This window comes from Orcinus orca, chromosome 10 (genome assembly GCF_937001465.1).
Source record: "Orcinus orca chromosome 10, mOrcOrc1.1, whole genome shotgun sequence".
Taxonomy (NCBI): Eukaryota; Metazoa; Chordata; class Mammalia; order Artiodactyla; family Delphinidae; genus Orcinus; species Orcinus orca.
The window spans coordinates 64,008,074-64,024,200 of NC_064568.1; the positions used below are offsets into that span (position 1 = coordinate 64,008,074).

A 16,127-nucleotide genomic window follows, 5' to 3' on the forward strand; every position below is an offset into this window, starting at 1 on the left:
TGCTTTCACCATTTGTCCTAGGGTTCTATCCGTCTGATTTTTTTTTTTTTTTACTTTTTAAAAATATTTTTTTCTTAATAATTAATTTTTATTGTAATAACTTTATTGTATTTTCTTTTATCCTCTTTCTTTCTTTCCAATTTTTCTCCATTTTATTCTGAGCCATGTGGATGAAAGGCTCTTGGTGCTGCAGCCAGGAGTCAGTGTTATGCCTTTGAGGTGGGAGAGCCAAATTCAGGACACTGGTCCACAAGAGGACTGCCAGCTCCACATAATACCAAATGGTGAAAATCTCCCAGAGATCTCCATCTCAACACCAGCACCCAGCTTCACTCAATGACCAGAAAGCTACAGTGCTGGACACCCTATGCCAAACAACTAGTAAGACAGGAACACAAACCCGCCCATTAGCAGAGAGGCTGCCTAAAATCATAATAAGTCCACAGACACCCCAAAACACACCATTAGACTTAGACCTGCCGACAAGGACAAGATCCAGCCTCATCCACCAGAACACAGGCACTAGTCCCCTCCACCAGGAAGCCTACACAACCCACTTAACCAACTTTAGCCACTGGAGACAGACACCACAAACAACGGGAACTACGAACCTGCAGCCTGCAAAAAGGAGACCCCAAACACAGTAAGATAAGCAAAATGAGAAGACAGAAAAACACAGAGCAGATGAAGGAGCAAGATAAAAACCCACCAGACCTAAGAAATGAAGAGGAAATAGGCAGTCTACCTGAAAAAGAATTCAGAATAATGATAGTAAAGATGATCCAAAATCTTGGAAATACAACAGAGAAAATGCAAGAAACATTTAACAAGGACCTAGAAGAACGAAAGATGAAACAAGCAACAATGAACAATACAACAAATGAAATTAAAAATACTCTAGAAGGGATCAATAGCAGAATTGATCAATAGCAGAACTGAAGCAGAAGAACGGATAAGTGACCTGGAAGATAAAATAGTGGAAATAACTACTGCAGAGCAAAATAAAGAAAAAAGAATGAAGAGAACTGAGGACAGTCTCAGAGACCTCTGGAACAACATTAAACACACCAACATTCGAATTATAGGGGTTCCAGAAGAAGAAGAGAAAACAAAAGGGACAGAGAAAATATTTGAAGAGATTATAGATGAAAACTTCCCTAATATGGGAAATAGTTAATCAAGTCCAGGAAGCACAGAGAGTTCCATACAGGATAAATCCAAAGAGAAACATGCCAAGACACATATTAATCAAACTGTCAAAAATTAAATACAAAGAAAACATATTAAAAGCAGCAAGGGAAAAACAACAAATAACACACACGGGAATCCCCATAAATTTAACAGCTGATCTTTCAGCAGAAACTCTGCAACCCAGAAGGGACTGGAAGGACATATTTAAAGTGATGAAGGAGAAAAACCTACAACCAAGTTTACTCTACCCAGCAAGGATTGCATTCAGATTTGATGGAGAAATTAAAACCTTTACAGACAAGCAAAAGCTGAGAGAGTTCAGCACCACCAAACCAGCTTTACAACAAATGCTAAAGGATCTTCTCCAGGCAAGAAACACAAGAGAAGGAAAAGGGCTACAATAACAAACCCAAAACAATTTAGAAAATGGGAATAGGAACATACATATCAATAATTACCTTAAATGTAAATGGATTAAAGGCTCCCACCAAAAGACACAGACTGGATGAATGGATACAGAAACAAGAACCATATATATGCTGTCTACAAGAGACCCACTTCAGACCTAGAGACACATACAGACTGAAAGTGAGGGGATGGAAAAAGATATTCCATGCAAATGGAAACCAAAAGAAAGCTGGAGTAGCAATTCTCATATCAGACAAAATAGATTTTTAAATAAAGACTACTAGAAGACACAAAGAAGGACACTACTAATGATCAAGGGATCAATCCAAGAAGAAGATATAACAATTGTAAATATTTATGCACCGGATGTAGGGGCACCTCAATACATCAGGCAACTACTAACAGCCATAAAAGGGGAAATTGACAGTAACACATTCATAGTAGGGGACTTTAACACCCCACTTTCACCCATGGATAGATCATCCAAAATGAAAATAAATAAGGAAACACAAGCTTTAAATGATACATTAAACAAGATGGACTTAATTGATATTTTTAGGACATTCCATCCAAAAACAACAGAATACGCATTTTTCTTAAGTGCTCATAGAACATTCTCCAGGATACATCATATCTTGGGTCACAAATCAAGCCTTGATAAATTTAAGAAAATTGAAATTGTATCAAGTATCTTTTCCAACCACAATGCTATGAGACTAGATACCAATTACAGGAAAAGATCTGTGAAAAATACAAACATATGGAGGCTAAACAATACACTACTTAATAACGAAGTGATCACTGAAGAAATCAAAGCGGATATCAAAAAATACCTAGAAACAAATGACAATGGAGACACAACGACCCAAAACCTATAGGATGCAGCAAAAGCAGTTCTAAGAGGGAAGTTTATAGCAATACAATCCTACCTTAAGAAACAGGACACATCTCGAATAAACAACCTAACCTTGCACCTAAAGCAATTAGAGAAAGAACAACAAAAAAACCCAAAGTTAGCAGAAGGAAAGAAATCATAAAAATCAGATCAGAAATAAATGAAAAAGATAAGAATGAAACAATAGCAAAGATCAATAAAATTAAAAGCTGATTCTTTGAGAAGATAAACAAAATTGATGAACCATTAGCCAGATTCATCAAGAAGAAAAGGGAGAAGACTCAGATCAATAGAATTAGAAATGAAGAAGGAGAAGTAACACCTGACACTGCAGAAATACAGAAGATCATGAGAGATTACTACAAGCACCTCTATGCCAATAAAATGGACAACCTGAAAGAGATGGACAAATTCTTTGAAATGCACAACCTGCCAAGACTGAATCAGGAAGAAATAGAAAATATGAACAGACCAATCACAAGCACTGAAATTGTAACTGTGATTAAAAATCTTCCAACAAACAAAAGCTCAGGACCACATGGCTTCAAAAGTGAATTCTATCAAACATTTAGAGAAGAGCTAACACCTATCCTTCTCAAACTCTTCCAAAATATAACAGAGGGAGGAACACTAGCAAACCCATTCTACGAGGCCACCATCACCCTGATAAAAAACCAGACAAGGATGTCACAAAGAAAGAAAACTACAGGCCAATATCACTGATGAACATAGATGCAAAAATCCTCAACAAAATACTAGCAAACAGAATCAAAGAGCACATTAAAAAGATGATACAACATGATCAAGTGGGGTTTATTCCAGGAATGCAAGGATTCTTCCATATAGGGAAATCAATCAACGTGATACACCATATTAACAAATTGAAGGAAAAAAACATATGGTCATCTCAATAGATGCAGAGAAAGCTTTCAACAAAATCCAACACCCATTTATGATAAAAACCCTGCAGAAAGTAGGCATAGAGGGAACTTTCCTCAACATAATAAAGGCCATATATGACAAACCAACAGCCAACACCATCCTCAATGGTGAAAATCTGAAACCATTTCCACTAAGATCAGGAAGAAGACAAGGTTGCCCACTCTCACTACTCTTATTCAATATAGTTTTGGAAGTTTTAGCCACAGCAATCAGAGAAGAAAAGGAAATAAAAGGAATCAAAATTGGAAAAGAAGAAGTAAAGCTTTCACTGTTCACAGATGATGTGATACAATACATAGAGAATCCTAAAGATGCTACCAGAAAACTACTAGAGCTAATCAATGAATTTGGTAGAGTAGCAGGATACAAAATTAATGCACAGAAGTCTGGCATTCCTAGACACTAATGATGAAAAATCTGAAAGTGAAATCAAGAAAACACTCCCATTTACCACTGCAACAAAAAGAATAAGATATCTAGGAATAAACCTATCTAAGGAGACAAAAGACCTGTATGCAGAAAATTTTAAGACAAAGATGAAAGAAATTAAAGGTGATACAAACAGATGGAGAGATATACCATGTTCTTGGATTGGAAGAATCAACACTGTGAAAATGACTATACTATCCAAAGCAATCCACAGATTCAATGCAATCCCTATCAAACTACCACTAGCATTTTTCACAGAAATACAACAAAAAAATTCACAATTTGTATCAAAACACAAAAGACCCCAAATAGCCAAAGCAATCTTGAGAATGACAAATGGAGCTGGAGGAATCAGGACCCTGACTTCAGACTATACTACAAAGCTACAGGAATCAAGACAGTATGGTACTTGTACAAGAACAGAAATATAGATCAATGGTACAAGATAGAATGCACAGAGATAAACCCACACACATATGGGCACCTTATCTTTGATAAAGGAGGCAGGAATATACAGTGGAGAAAGGACAGCCTCTTCAATAACTGGTGTTGGGAAAATTGGACAGATACATGTAAAAGTATGAGATTAGAACAGTCCCTAACACCATACAGAAAAATAAGCTCAAAATAAATTAAAGACCTAAATGTAAGGCCAGAAACTATCAAACTCTTAGAGGAAAACATAGGCAGAACACTCTGTGACATAAATCACAGCAAGATCCTTTTTGACCCACCTCCTAGAGAAATGAAATAAAAACAAAAATAAACAAATGGGACCTAATTAAACTTCAAAGCTTTTGCACAGCAAAGGAAACCATAAACAAGACCAAAAGACAACCCTCAGAATGGGAGAAAATATTTGCAAATGAGGCAACTGACAAAGATTAATCTCCAAAATTTACAGGCGCCTCATGCAGCTGAATAACAGAAAAACAAACAACCCAATCCAAAAATGGGCAGAAGACCTAAGTAGACATTTCTCCAAAGAAGATATACAGATTGTCAACAAACACATGAAAGAATGCTCAACATCATTAATCATTAGAGGAATGCAAATCAAAACTACAATGAGATATCATCTCACACCTGTCAGAATGGCCATCATCAAAAAATCTAGAAACAATAAATGCTGGAGAGGGTGTGGAGAAAAGGGAACACTCTTGCACTGCTGGTGAGAATGTGAATTGGTACAGCCACTATGGAGAACAGTATGGAGTTTCCTTAAAAAACTACAAATAGAACTATTACATGACCCAGCAATCCCACTACTGAGCATATACCCTGAGAAAACCATAATTCAAAAAGAGTCATGTACCAAAATATTCATTGAAGCTCTATTTACAATAGCCCAGAGATGGAAACTCTGCCATAAAAAGAAACAAAATTGAGCTATTTGTAATGAGGTGGATAGACCTAGAGTCTGTCATACAGAATGAAGTAAGTCAGAAAGAGAAAGACAAATACCATATGCTAACACATATATTTGGAATTTAAGGAAAAAAATGTCATGAAGAACCTAGGGGTAATACAGGAATAAAGACACAGACCTACTAGAGAATGGACTTGAGGATATGGGGAGGGGAAGGGTAAGCTCTGACAAAGTGAGAGATAAGCATGGACATATATACACTACCAAATGTAAGGTAGATAGCTAGTGGGAAGCAGCCGCATAGCATAGGGAGATCAGCTCGGTGCTTTGTCACTCCCTAGAAGGGTGGGATAGGGAGGGTGGGAGGGAGGGAGATGCAAGAGGGAAGAGATATGGGAACATATGTATATGTATAACTAATTCACTTTGTTATAAAGCAGAAACTAACACACGATTGTAAAGCCATTATAATCCAATAAAGATGTAAAAAAAAAAACACAAAAAACTACAAATAGAACTACCATATGACCCAGCAATCCCCCTACTGGGCATATACCCTGAGAAAACCATAATTCAAAAAGAGTCATGTACCAAAATGTTCATTGCAGCTCTATATACAATAGCCAGGAGATGGAAACAACCTAAGTGTCCATCATTGGATGAATGGATAAAGATGTAGCACATATATACAATGGAATATTACTCATCCATAAAAAGAAACGAAGTTGAGCTATTTGTAGTGAGGTGGATGGACCTAGAGTCTGTCATACAGAGTGAAGTAAGTCAGAAAGAGAAAGACACATACCGTATGCTAACATATATATATGGAATCTAAGGAAAAAAAAAAATGTCATGAAGAACCTAGAGGTAATACAGGAATAAAGACACAGACCTACTAAAGAATGTACTTGAGTATATGGGGAGGGGGAAGGGTAAGCTGTGACAAAGTGAGAGAGTGGCATGGACTTATATACACTACCAAAAAAAAAAAAATTCTAATGCAGGGCTTCCCTGGTGGCGCAGTGATTGTGAGTACGCCTGTCGATTCAGGGGACGCGGGTTCGTGCCCCGGTTCAGGAGGATCCCACATGCCGCGTAGCGGCTGGGCCCGTGAGCCATGGCCGCTGAGCCTGCACGTCTGGAGCCTGTGCTCTGCAACGGGAGAGGCCACAACAGTGAGAGGCCCGCGTATCTCAAAAAAAAAATAAAAAAGTCTACTGTAACCTGCACACCTTGAACAAAGTAGGTTCCCAGTATGAGTGGTGAATAAATAAATGAGCTAGATTATTGAAACAGTTATGGGAGAAATGTCCAATCAGACGTGTTATACTTTTCTTTGTTAACTCAAGAGTATTCCTCTGTATATTTCTTTTTTCTGTTTTTAATGCTTTCAGCTCAGGTAATCCTACCTCAGGTAATTCTTTTCCTCAATCAGGATACAAACTTACGTCTTTTAAGGCCGTTCTATTTTTTTCTAGTTCAATTACCTCAGGATGGTCTATGACTCCTTAAGTTAATTGAGCCTATTCATAAGTTTCCTTTAGGATGGCCATAAAAGTAAAACCTCATCTATGTCCCATACTATCCCATTGAACCAGAATTTTCTTAAACATCGACATTTATGGTGAATGTAAAAAAAGTCAAAGTTTGTTTTTACTTAACTATTTAAAATTTTTGTTACCTACTTAAAAATCACATTTGCCTTTAAAAGGTCACTATTTAATTCAATGGCATCTTAATCTGTGATATAAGGGACATTTTTTTCCCCTAAGGAAAATGCATTTTGAGTTATAAGTAACTTTCAGATTCCAGGTTGTATAATGTCACTAACTGATGTAATACAAATGCACATTCAGAATATCTTACTCAAACTAAATGCTACAAAATTCTACAAAAATCAGCTATCAATATTTTAACAAAATAGTCTCTATTTTTCAAAGTCACAAATTATTTAAAATAACTACTATATTCCAGTAGAAATAGAAAGAGAATGAGTGTATGTGATACTGTTAAGGGAAGAATACTGTCACTGGATATCAAATGTGGATAAATTATTAAATGAAACGGTTAATTCAAAAAAAATTAAGCATTTAAGAGATTATTTCAAAATTTATGGAGAAATATTTTAAAATGTGTAAAAATCTAAATTCATTACATAATAACTAAGTGAAAAACATCAGTGTCAGTGGCAAAATCCAGGGTATGAAGATAAAAAATAAACAACTTGATGCATAGATTTTGTACAAAATTATTTAATATTCACTTATTAAATCTAATAACAAAAGTTAATTTGGAAGAATATTTGCTAACATTGCACATATATAAAAAGTTGACTCTCTGGTTTATAATTTCATCTTTTTCTTTTTAAATATTCTAGAACCAAATGAATCTTATGATAAACTTTTTAAAAAAAAAAAACAGCATCACACATAGGTCACACATTATGTAAAACAATGATTCTAATTTATACTTCTTAGCCATAGGCACATTAAGAATCAACAGATATCCACAAAAGACAAATATCTGTGGGATAGTAGTTGAATAATTGGAAAATCTTGAGTAAAGTTATAGTTGAGTGCAGCCATAGTTCAACCTTATCTGGGTCACACTAGATGTCATCTAGATTAAATAAGATATTTGTTTCCACAAATGTAGATGGCCACCATATACCTAGACCTCAACACATTGCATCAGAATTGTGGCCAATCCCAATCCCTGAAGCAGAGGGATAGCAGTGTGTTCAGGATACAGGCACTTAAACTATTCTGAAACTGTCAATAGCTACTTTGAAATCATACCTAATTTTCTGAGTTTCTGCTTACAAACTAATGTCCTATGTAGAGAGTAAAAATTGCCTCACCAAACTTTAATATAAAATTGCATCTAAGTGACATTATCTTTCCACCAAAATTAATATGGGGAGAAAAAGAAAATATATTGCTTGAAATGATTACCTCCATGAAGCTTGGGTGTGTCTGTTGAAAATTCAAAACCCTGAGTAAATTATCTGAAGCATTGTATGCTTGCTCAGTCTTAACCCTGTGGAGTTTCTCAGCCTCAGAAACTTTGGGAAGTTACTGTGTATAGATGCTGACATATAGATATTTCTGGAGGAAAAAAATAGAATGATAATAAGAAAAGAGGCAGAGGGGAATATATCTGCCATGAAAAAGCCCAAGCTACCCGTCACAGGTGGATGGAATGAAACCCTGGGCTTCCAACCCTACCAGGGAGAGGAGGAACTTAGGAACTACTTAAAAGCTATCTGTGTTTCCAGAAATGATGGCAGCTGCTGTACAAAAAGGCAACAGGCTTTTGCATATAATTAAACTGATTAAAACTCTATAGTCTTTATGTAATTTCAGCTTTGTGCAGTTTCAGTTGCATTGCTGTAAATTTCAGGACTTCCAATTTCAGAGCTGCCTAACGACAGCCCATTAGCCCCTTCACTCTGAAAGATGCCCTATCTCACTATAACAAAGAATGGGTAATATTAAAATCAATCTGGTTTGGTTAACTCCAGATTCTCCTTTGATAAATCAGTAAATGACTATGGTCCAGAATCACAGAAGTGAATTTTTCTAAGAGCAAAATGAAAAACCTCTCTCACTCATTAAACCTCAATTCTAATGCTTTTTAATAATCTGATACTAATCTGTGAAGATCATACAATTGCCAGATGACTCTAAAATTTAAAACGCTAACAGTTAGAAACACTTTTCTTATTGTGACTGAATTCCTTATTTGATTATAAGGAACTACACATTCCAAAGGCCATTTTCTTAAAAAATACATTTTTTTTTTGTAAATATACTTGGCTACTTTTCCTGTGAAAAATGACTGTTCACTCTTAATGTTTACATTTATGCTGTTAAATTATTAGGAAGTGTGCAAATTTTCCAATCTTTTACACTCAGCTTTCCAAAACAAGCAACTCCCACATCGTAGTACTTGGAAATTCCCTATGTTATAGCAGGAGTTTTAAAATCTACTTTTATGAATGATGTGACATTGAGTACCATATTCTGGATTTGTGTATATAAAATGCTATTGTTGTACAGTTAGATATATATTTCTGCAACTCTTAAAGAGAGCAAAAGAGAAAGACAACGAAACCTTTGCTAGCTGATCGTTGTTGAGTCAGGAAATATAAACGTTCTCTCATTTAATTCTCAACAGTTTGGGTGAGGCAGGTGTTGAACACATTGGGGAGGTAATAGGATGTGATAATGTTATAGACACTTTAGTACCATGACTCACTGGTGATGTGGTTTGGGGCATTACTTCTCTGAGTCTCAGTGTCGCAATTATCACCTGTAAATAATGAGGACAATGGTAGCTGCAAAATAGTGCCGCGGGGACTTTAGATTCTAGCTGAGGACCTGGTCTATGAATGTTAGGTTTTCTTCTGCTGCTGTCATGTATTTTCCTGACATGTTTCTTATCATGGTTTTAAAATACTGTGGAAATTTTTTTTAATGACATAGATATTTCAATATCGTTATTTTAATTACTTAGTATTGACGTAGATATTAATATTTGACTGAATCTTGAATTTTGAAAACAACATGCTGCCTCATATAGCAACTTAGAAGGTGTTAAACCATATATTTAAAGTGTCATAGGGGATTTCCTTGGTGGTCCAGTGGTTAAGACTCCGCTGCAGGGGGCATGGGCTCAATCCCGGGTCGGGTAACGAAAAAAAAAAAAGGTTTCATAGAAACACTTTCCACTTCTCAAATGATGCATTGTTTCTTGAATTCTGTTCTTTGTGGATGAAATAAAGCCAAGTTAAAGTCTCTGTAATGGATATAGAGCTTTTATTTCATTACTCTAAGAAAGGCAAAGTGTATCTTATGAACTGCATATCATCATCAAATTAAGATATAGAAAGATTTAAAACTTTCAATGAGGCCCCAAGGTCATGGAAGAAACAAGCCAGATAGCACTTCTCCTCATTTTCATCAGGGTTCTCTCAAGAAAATACTATGCAGTCAGAGTGTATTTGGCACAGTATAGAAAAGAACAAAGACTTTTGCAAGCAAAACACCTAAGCACTGTCGTACTAATCCAAGATAAAAATTTATGTAGAAGTTTACATTTCTAAAACCTTCTTTGTATTAGAAAAAAGAGAGGAATAATTCAGGTTTTCCAAATTCCTGTTGGCTTGCTATAAGTTTGAAGGAAAGAATGACAATAAAAGTTCAGCAGCTGATGGGTGGAGTGCAGTACAGGCTCCCTTTGTCCAGAGTGGAAATAAGCACATCCTGAAAATAAATTTCTATGGTGTACTTGAACTACCTGAGGTTGATACTTTGCAAACACCTCAGATAAAATAAAAAAATGTGCTGTGCTATATGGTTTAAATTGTACTGTTGTTGCCCAACCAGTTCCACAGAAAAGTTAATAAAACATTAATAAAATACAAGTTATCTCATAGAATTTAAAGGTAATTAAAAACCACAAAGGCTTTGTCCTATTTTCTCATAATTTGAAGTTATGAAAACCCCACAAAGATGTACTATAAAGGACCATTGACAGCGTTATGATCCATGATCCATTTTAATAAGGAAAGCATTTGCAATGAATGGTTAAAATCCATATACCATCTCTCCACCAAAGTTTCCATTTAAGACTTAAGAAGATCTTCAGTCTGAAGAAAACAATTTCATTACATTTGTCTTACTATTACCATTTAAAAATCATGTATTTATGGACATTCCATCTATAGTGTAATTAAGCACAACTAAATTTATCACACAGAACAATAACTTTACTATACATTAGTAAGTTGGTAAACATATACTTCACACCCAAAATTCCACCCCCATAGAAATCTATTAGGATATTACCAAAAAAAATCTACAATGTTCCTTGGACAAATATTTATAGCCATATTTATTTTGTATTTTAAAGTCTATTTGTAGTTACAGTATTTCATTTATTTTTGTTTATGAAGTTTCCAAACTTCTGTATAAGTCCTCGAAACTTGTTTTCATTTGGCTGATATGAGTGGTAAACACCAGTGTTGTAATTAAGCATTGGGCTGGACCTGCCATAACTATTGCCCATAGTTGAGGATTTCATTTCTGGGTGGTGTGTACTGGTATTTGGCATGTTGCTTGTTGGCTGAATAGAGCTTTCAATACTACAAAATGGCTCAAAACGACTGTAAACACGCCGGTCAATTGAATGAGTTCTTATAAGCTCATCATTGGGCTTTGGTCTTGGAGAAGAAGCTGGTTTTCTTTCAGGAACAACAATTGCTTTAATCTCCTTCGAATCTCGGTACTGGATCTGCTCAGTGTTGAATCTCGGGGCAGAGGCATCTCCTGCTTTTTCCAAGAACTTGCTTTCAACTGGACCTGAAGAAGGTATAGTTTTGTTACTTTCATCAGATGAAGAATGTATCCCCTGAGATGAACGAACTGCTACATCTTCCTTACCCTTGTGGATGCTGCCTGGAGAGCTGGATGAAGAAGAATGTTTTCTTCTAGGAGATGAATCAATTTTGGGTTCTGATTTTTTTTGTTTTTGATTCTCTTCAGCCTCAGAAACTAAAGTGTCAGAACTACTACACATTCTATAAAAGGCAGGTGCTTTATTTTTGGATAGATTTTCTTTCTTTTCTGGGGTAAGGCTAAGTAATGACCTTAACTTCAGAGAGCCCTTTTTCAAAAAACTTGGGGAACCCTTCACTTCTTTCTTGGAAGTGAGTTCTTTGTTGGGTTCTTCTTTATTCTCATCAAGCAAAGCAGCAATGGAAATTGATCTGATAGCAGTGCCACTTGGAGGATCTCTCTTGGTAACCTCTTCCTCATCCTCTTCCATGGCATGGGTCACATTATGAACACTTCTAGAACTTTTTAACAAATCCTCTTTAGTTTTTTCTGGTTGTCTAATTCGATTCCTGGTAAGTGTACTATACACATAATGCTTACTATTTCCATGATTTAAATTGGCTTTTGAGTGGTCAGTGAATGGGAAACTTCGCCTTTTAAGCAGATTCTCATTTTGTTGATTCTTTAGGTTTTCTGTCTGCTTATTTACAGACAAGGTTGTACATAAATGTTTGTTTGAGTCCGTAGGGCCATTTGTAGTTGGGATTAAAACTGCCAGGTTCCTTTCGGGAACCTGTAGGGTGTGCGTTTTTGGTGCCTCTGACTGCAACGGGAGCTTGGGGGTTGATTCCTGTGAGGGTTTGTCTGTCGGATGCTGTGCGCCTGTTGGGGTGTCTGGGATATTTTTAGGAGTGTCATTTCCCTGGGAACCAATGACTGTTGAATTTGAGGAATCAGTTGTACAACTGTTAACTTCCTGTTGCTCAGGTAAAGTGGGTTTAAACACAAAAGAAGAACGAAGCCGAGAGTGAGTATAAACGGTATTGGCTTTCAAATTCTCAGGACCGTCGTAGCCCTCAAACCGGTCACCTAGAACCGATCCATTGGAATCACAAGAAGCTTCTGAATGATCATTTAAGTAGGATTCAATTCTCCAGTTACGCAAGAATGACTTGGTGGTATGTTCAAAGTTTGGCATGTGTTGTTGCAAAAAGCGAATATGATTATCTGTCCCGTTAAAAGACTTCCGCACGTTGGAATTCCTTTCTGGAAGGTTTGTCGTCTTCCTCTGGGCAAGTCGGTCAGCAAAACTCTGGGCAGGTGTGTTCTGGTGGCCTGCATAGCCTCCCTGTGATGAGGATGCCACACTGAGACTATCTGAAGGCCTTTTCCAATTATAGGGAGCATTAACGGTTCGATTCAGAGCCCTGTGAAGCAGCAGGTATGGTGCTGTTTCTGGCTGTTCCCCAGCATAACTATGCCTCTTCCAATTTTCATTTATCTGACTGTGTTGATGCTGACGGATTGGATCATTAAAGTTGGAAACAAAATGAGGTCTGTATGCATGATTTCTTATGTTATATCTGTCACGTTCATTGAGAGTATATATCCCTCTGTTTTTGAAGTAGCTAGAATCTAGTTTATGAATTTTGTCTTGTGTACCAAAAAGGTTTCTTTGGCTGGAAATGGAAGCTAAGGAAGACACTGAATGCTGGTAAATGCCATTCTCCCAGAGTGCTTTGCTGTGCTTCACCCTTGCTGACTCTTCCCATGCAAATGAGCTGGGGACAGAGGACCTGGCATAGAGAGTCCTAAATTCTTCATCAAAGGACTCAACAAGTTGTCCTGTGATTATCTGAACCATGCTGAGGTGTGCTTTTTCAAATGACCACATGTAGCTGGGAAAAAAAAAATCAAAATAGGCAAATTTTAATTGTGCTGACAATATTTAGCTCTATTAAGAAAAGTGTCATTTAATGTTGACAAAAGAGTATTTTTGTTTATTTTCCTTAACTACCATAATTTAGAACATTTTCAGTCATTATATGCTTGCAGTACATGTCTCCCCACTCCCATTTTCATATGTTAAATAACAAAGCAACACAAGTTCTGGCTTTCAATCCATCCATAATTTCAAGAAGTACAAAGAAAAGCCTGGTGTGCATTTTTCATCTCTGCCTACTAAGATTTTATGGAGTAAAATATGACATTATATTCCATATACAACATCCTGGCAGGGTGCAGGCAAGCTGGTATTGGAGGAAAAGTTGAGAGCCTCTGCCAAGCTATCTATTCCACATGAACTTGGACCTCAGTTTCCTCCCAGCCAGAATGAGGATAAGGACAGCATAATTCGCTACAATTCCTTATGGTCCTAGCATGTCATGATGCAAGATCATCTGTGCTAATGCGTGTATTTCATCTCTGTGGCTTAAGTGTAAATGTAATTTAGGTGCCAGGGTTTGGAAACAGACAGGATTTGTGGCAGCAGCTTCAGCCACTAAGGGCATCCTTCACTTCACTAAGTATATACAGTAAATTCAGTACTTACAAACCATGCCAATCAGAATGCCAATTAAGACCTTTCCATGTAGAATACAACTGCTAGGGGATTGAAGTTTGTAATTACTTTATAGTACTTTGTGGAACTTCAAATCTCTCTCCTGAAGTTTAGAGGCAACAGTTATCTTGAAGTTTCATATATAATTTAAAATCTTATTTTAGAAAATCTTGATAATGTAACATAGAGAGTAACTGAGCTGAAAAGGCCATTGCTAATATGCTATGTCTCAAAAAATGTACATGATATAATGGGGTTTATACGAAAGAAAGAGGAGACAGAGCCATTCTCCACAATAAAGGAGCTTACTGTTTATACAGGGAAGATAATAACAGAGGGCAGATGGAAATATTAAAAGAATGTGCAGAACAATAATCTAAAATACATAAAATATCATAAACAGCAGTGTATAACTTCCAGGTTTTCCTATGACAATTTCAAATGAGGGTATCCAATTCAAAATCTGATTTACAAACATTGATAAAAAATTATGTGTTTTATCTCTTCATTGTTAGTATCAAGATGTAGCAAAACACCTGTTGTGTTTTCCTGATAAAACTGTCCTTGTCACATGTGAGCTGTCACACAGTGTGTGACATGGTGAGTACAGATGCCAGACCTCTCTAGAAATGTTGGGCATTTAGCATTTCAAGAAGTTTTATGGCTAAGAAATTTGAATTAAAGAAGAAGGCATTCTGAATTTGCCTACAAGGAAAACAATGGCAATACTAGAACAGCAGAGATAAAGGCTGCTTTTACCTAAAAGGTAGAGTACATTTTTAACCAGTTTCTACAAAGACTGGTTCATAACAGTTCCACCAGATCCTCTTATATTTGGTAACAATAAGAAAAATCCATAATTATTAGTCAGAAAAAAACAAAAATGACAAGGGCTGAAAACCATCAATTTTTTTTAAAAGAAGTATATTTAAAATTAACATGAAATAATAAAGAGAGTAGAGTTGTTAGATAATTGTTTTGATGAATTTTAATAATCTGTGGTCCTATGTATTCCAAATTCACTTACACAAACAGCAACTTAAATTTTGCCTCTGGCTTATGATATAGATAAGAAGATAAAGAGTTTCTGTTGCTGTTTGTTTGTTTGTTTTTTCCAACACCAATTTTAAAGTAGCTCATTTACAGTCATCTCAACAGATATCACCTGTTAATACCTAGTAAGACAAAACTGATGTGAATTTATTGTTGAAGATAATCTTCAAAGTCAAGTTAAATAATAAAAATAGAAAGTACTCATTATGATGAGAATAATAAACACCATTTTATAAGTCAAGTGAACTCCTATTTTAATTAAAATTTCAATTAAAACCCCTCTAAAAACAAGTGGGTCTGACTAAATAGAAACACAAATAATGAGTCTTTAAAAGAATTCATTAATTTCAAGCACTAGTTGTAACTTCTGCTCTTAACACATTTTCTTTTAAAATTCCAAAAAGGATTTTCAATATAGGGTCCCTGAGCTCAAAGAGAAATTTAGCAAATATTAACAGTTAAAACAGGCCTAAAATAGCAGTTGACATTAGGGGCTTTGGATGAATTAACTCATTTAATTCTTATGACACAAAGTAGGTTCTATTATTATCCTCCTTTTAGAGAGGAGGAAACTAAAGGGCAACCAAGTTAAGTAACTTGTCCTCGGCCACCCTATTCAATGAGTTGCCTCCTTCTTGTGGACTTTTTAAGTTCTTAAGAGAAGAGGCAAAATTTGCCCTCACATTGTCCTGTTGACATCCACAGCTCTCCTGGCTGCTTCCTGCAGGCTTTAGTATTGAGTGACCTAGGACTTCATGTGTTCTTTTTTTTTTTTTTTTCCTGGTCTGTTATCATGATGAATTATATTGATTGATTTTTTTTTACATTATTGCAGTATAATTGCTTTACAATGGTTTGTTAGTTTCTGCTTTATAAAAAAGTGAATCAGTTATACATATACATATGTTCCCATATCTCTTCCCTCTTGCTTCTCCCTCC

The 16,127-nt window shown here is 36.0% G+C and overlaps 1 protein-coding gene across 2 annotated transcripts in view; it reads right to left on the reverse strand.

The window, feature by feature from the left end:
• Positions 1–10,037: 10,037 nt before the first annotated feature.
• Positions 10,038–16,127, reverse strand: part of FAM83B (family with sequence similarity 83 member B) — an 87,542-nt gene continuing 81,452 nt past the window's right edge. For both annotated transcript variants that reach the window (XM_004267772.4, XM_049716226.1), the window contains one exon: positions 10,038–13,473. In XM_004267772.4, the coding sequence (XP_004267820.1) occupies positions 11,172–13,473 (2,302 nt within the window). In that variant the 3' untranslated portion in view covers positions 10,038–11,171. The remainder of the gene's footprint in view (positions 13,474–16,127) is intronic.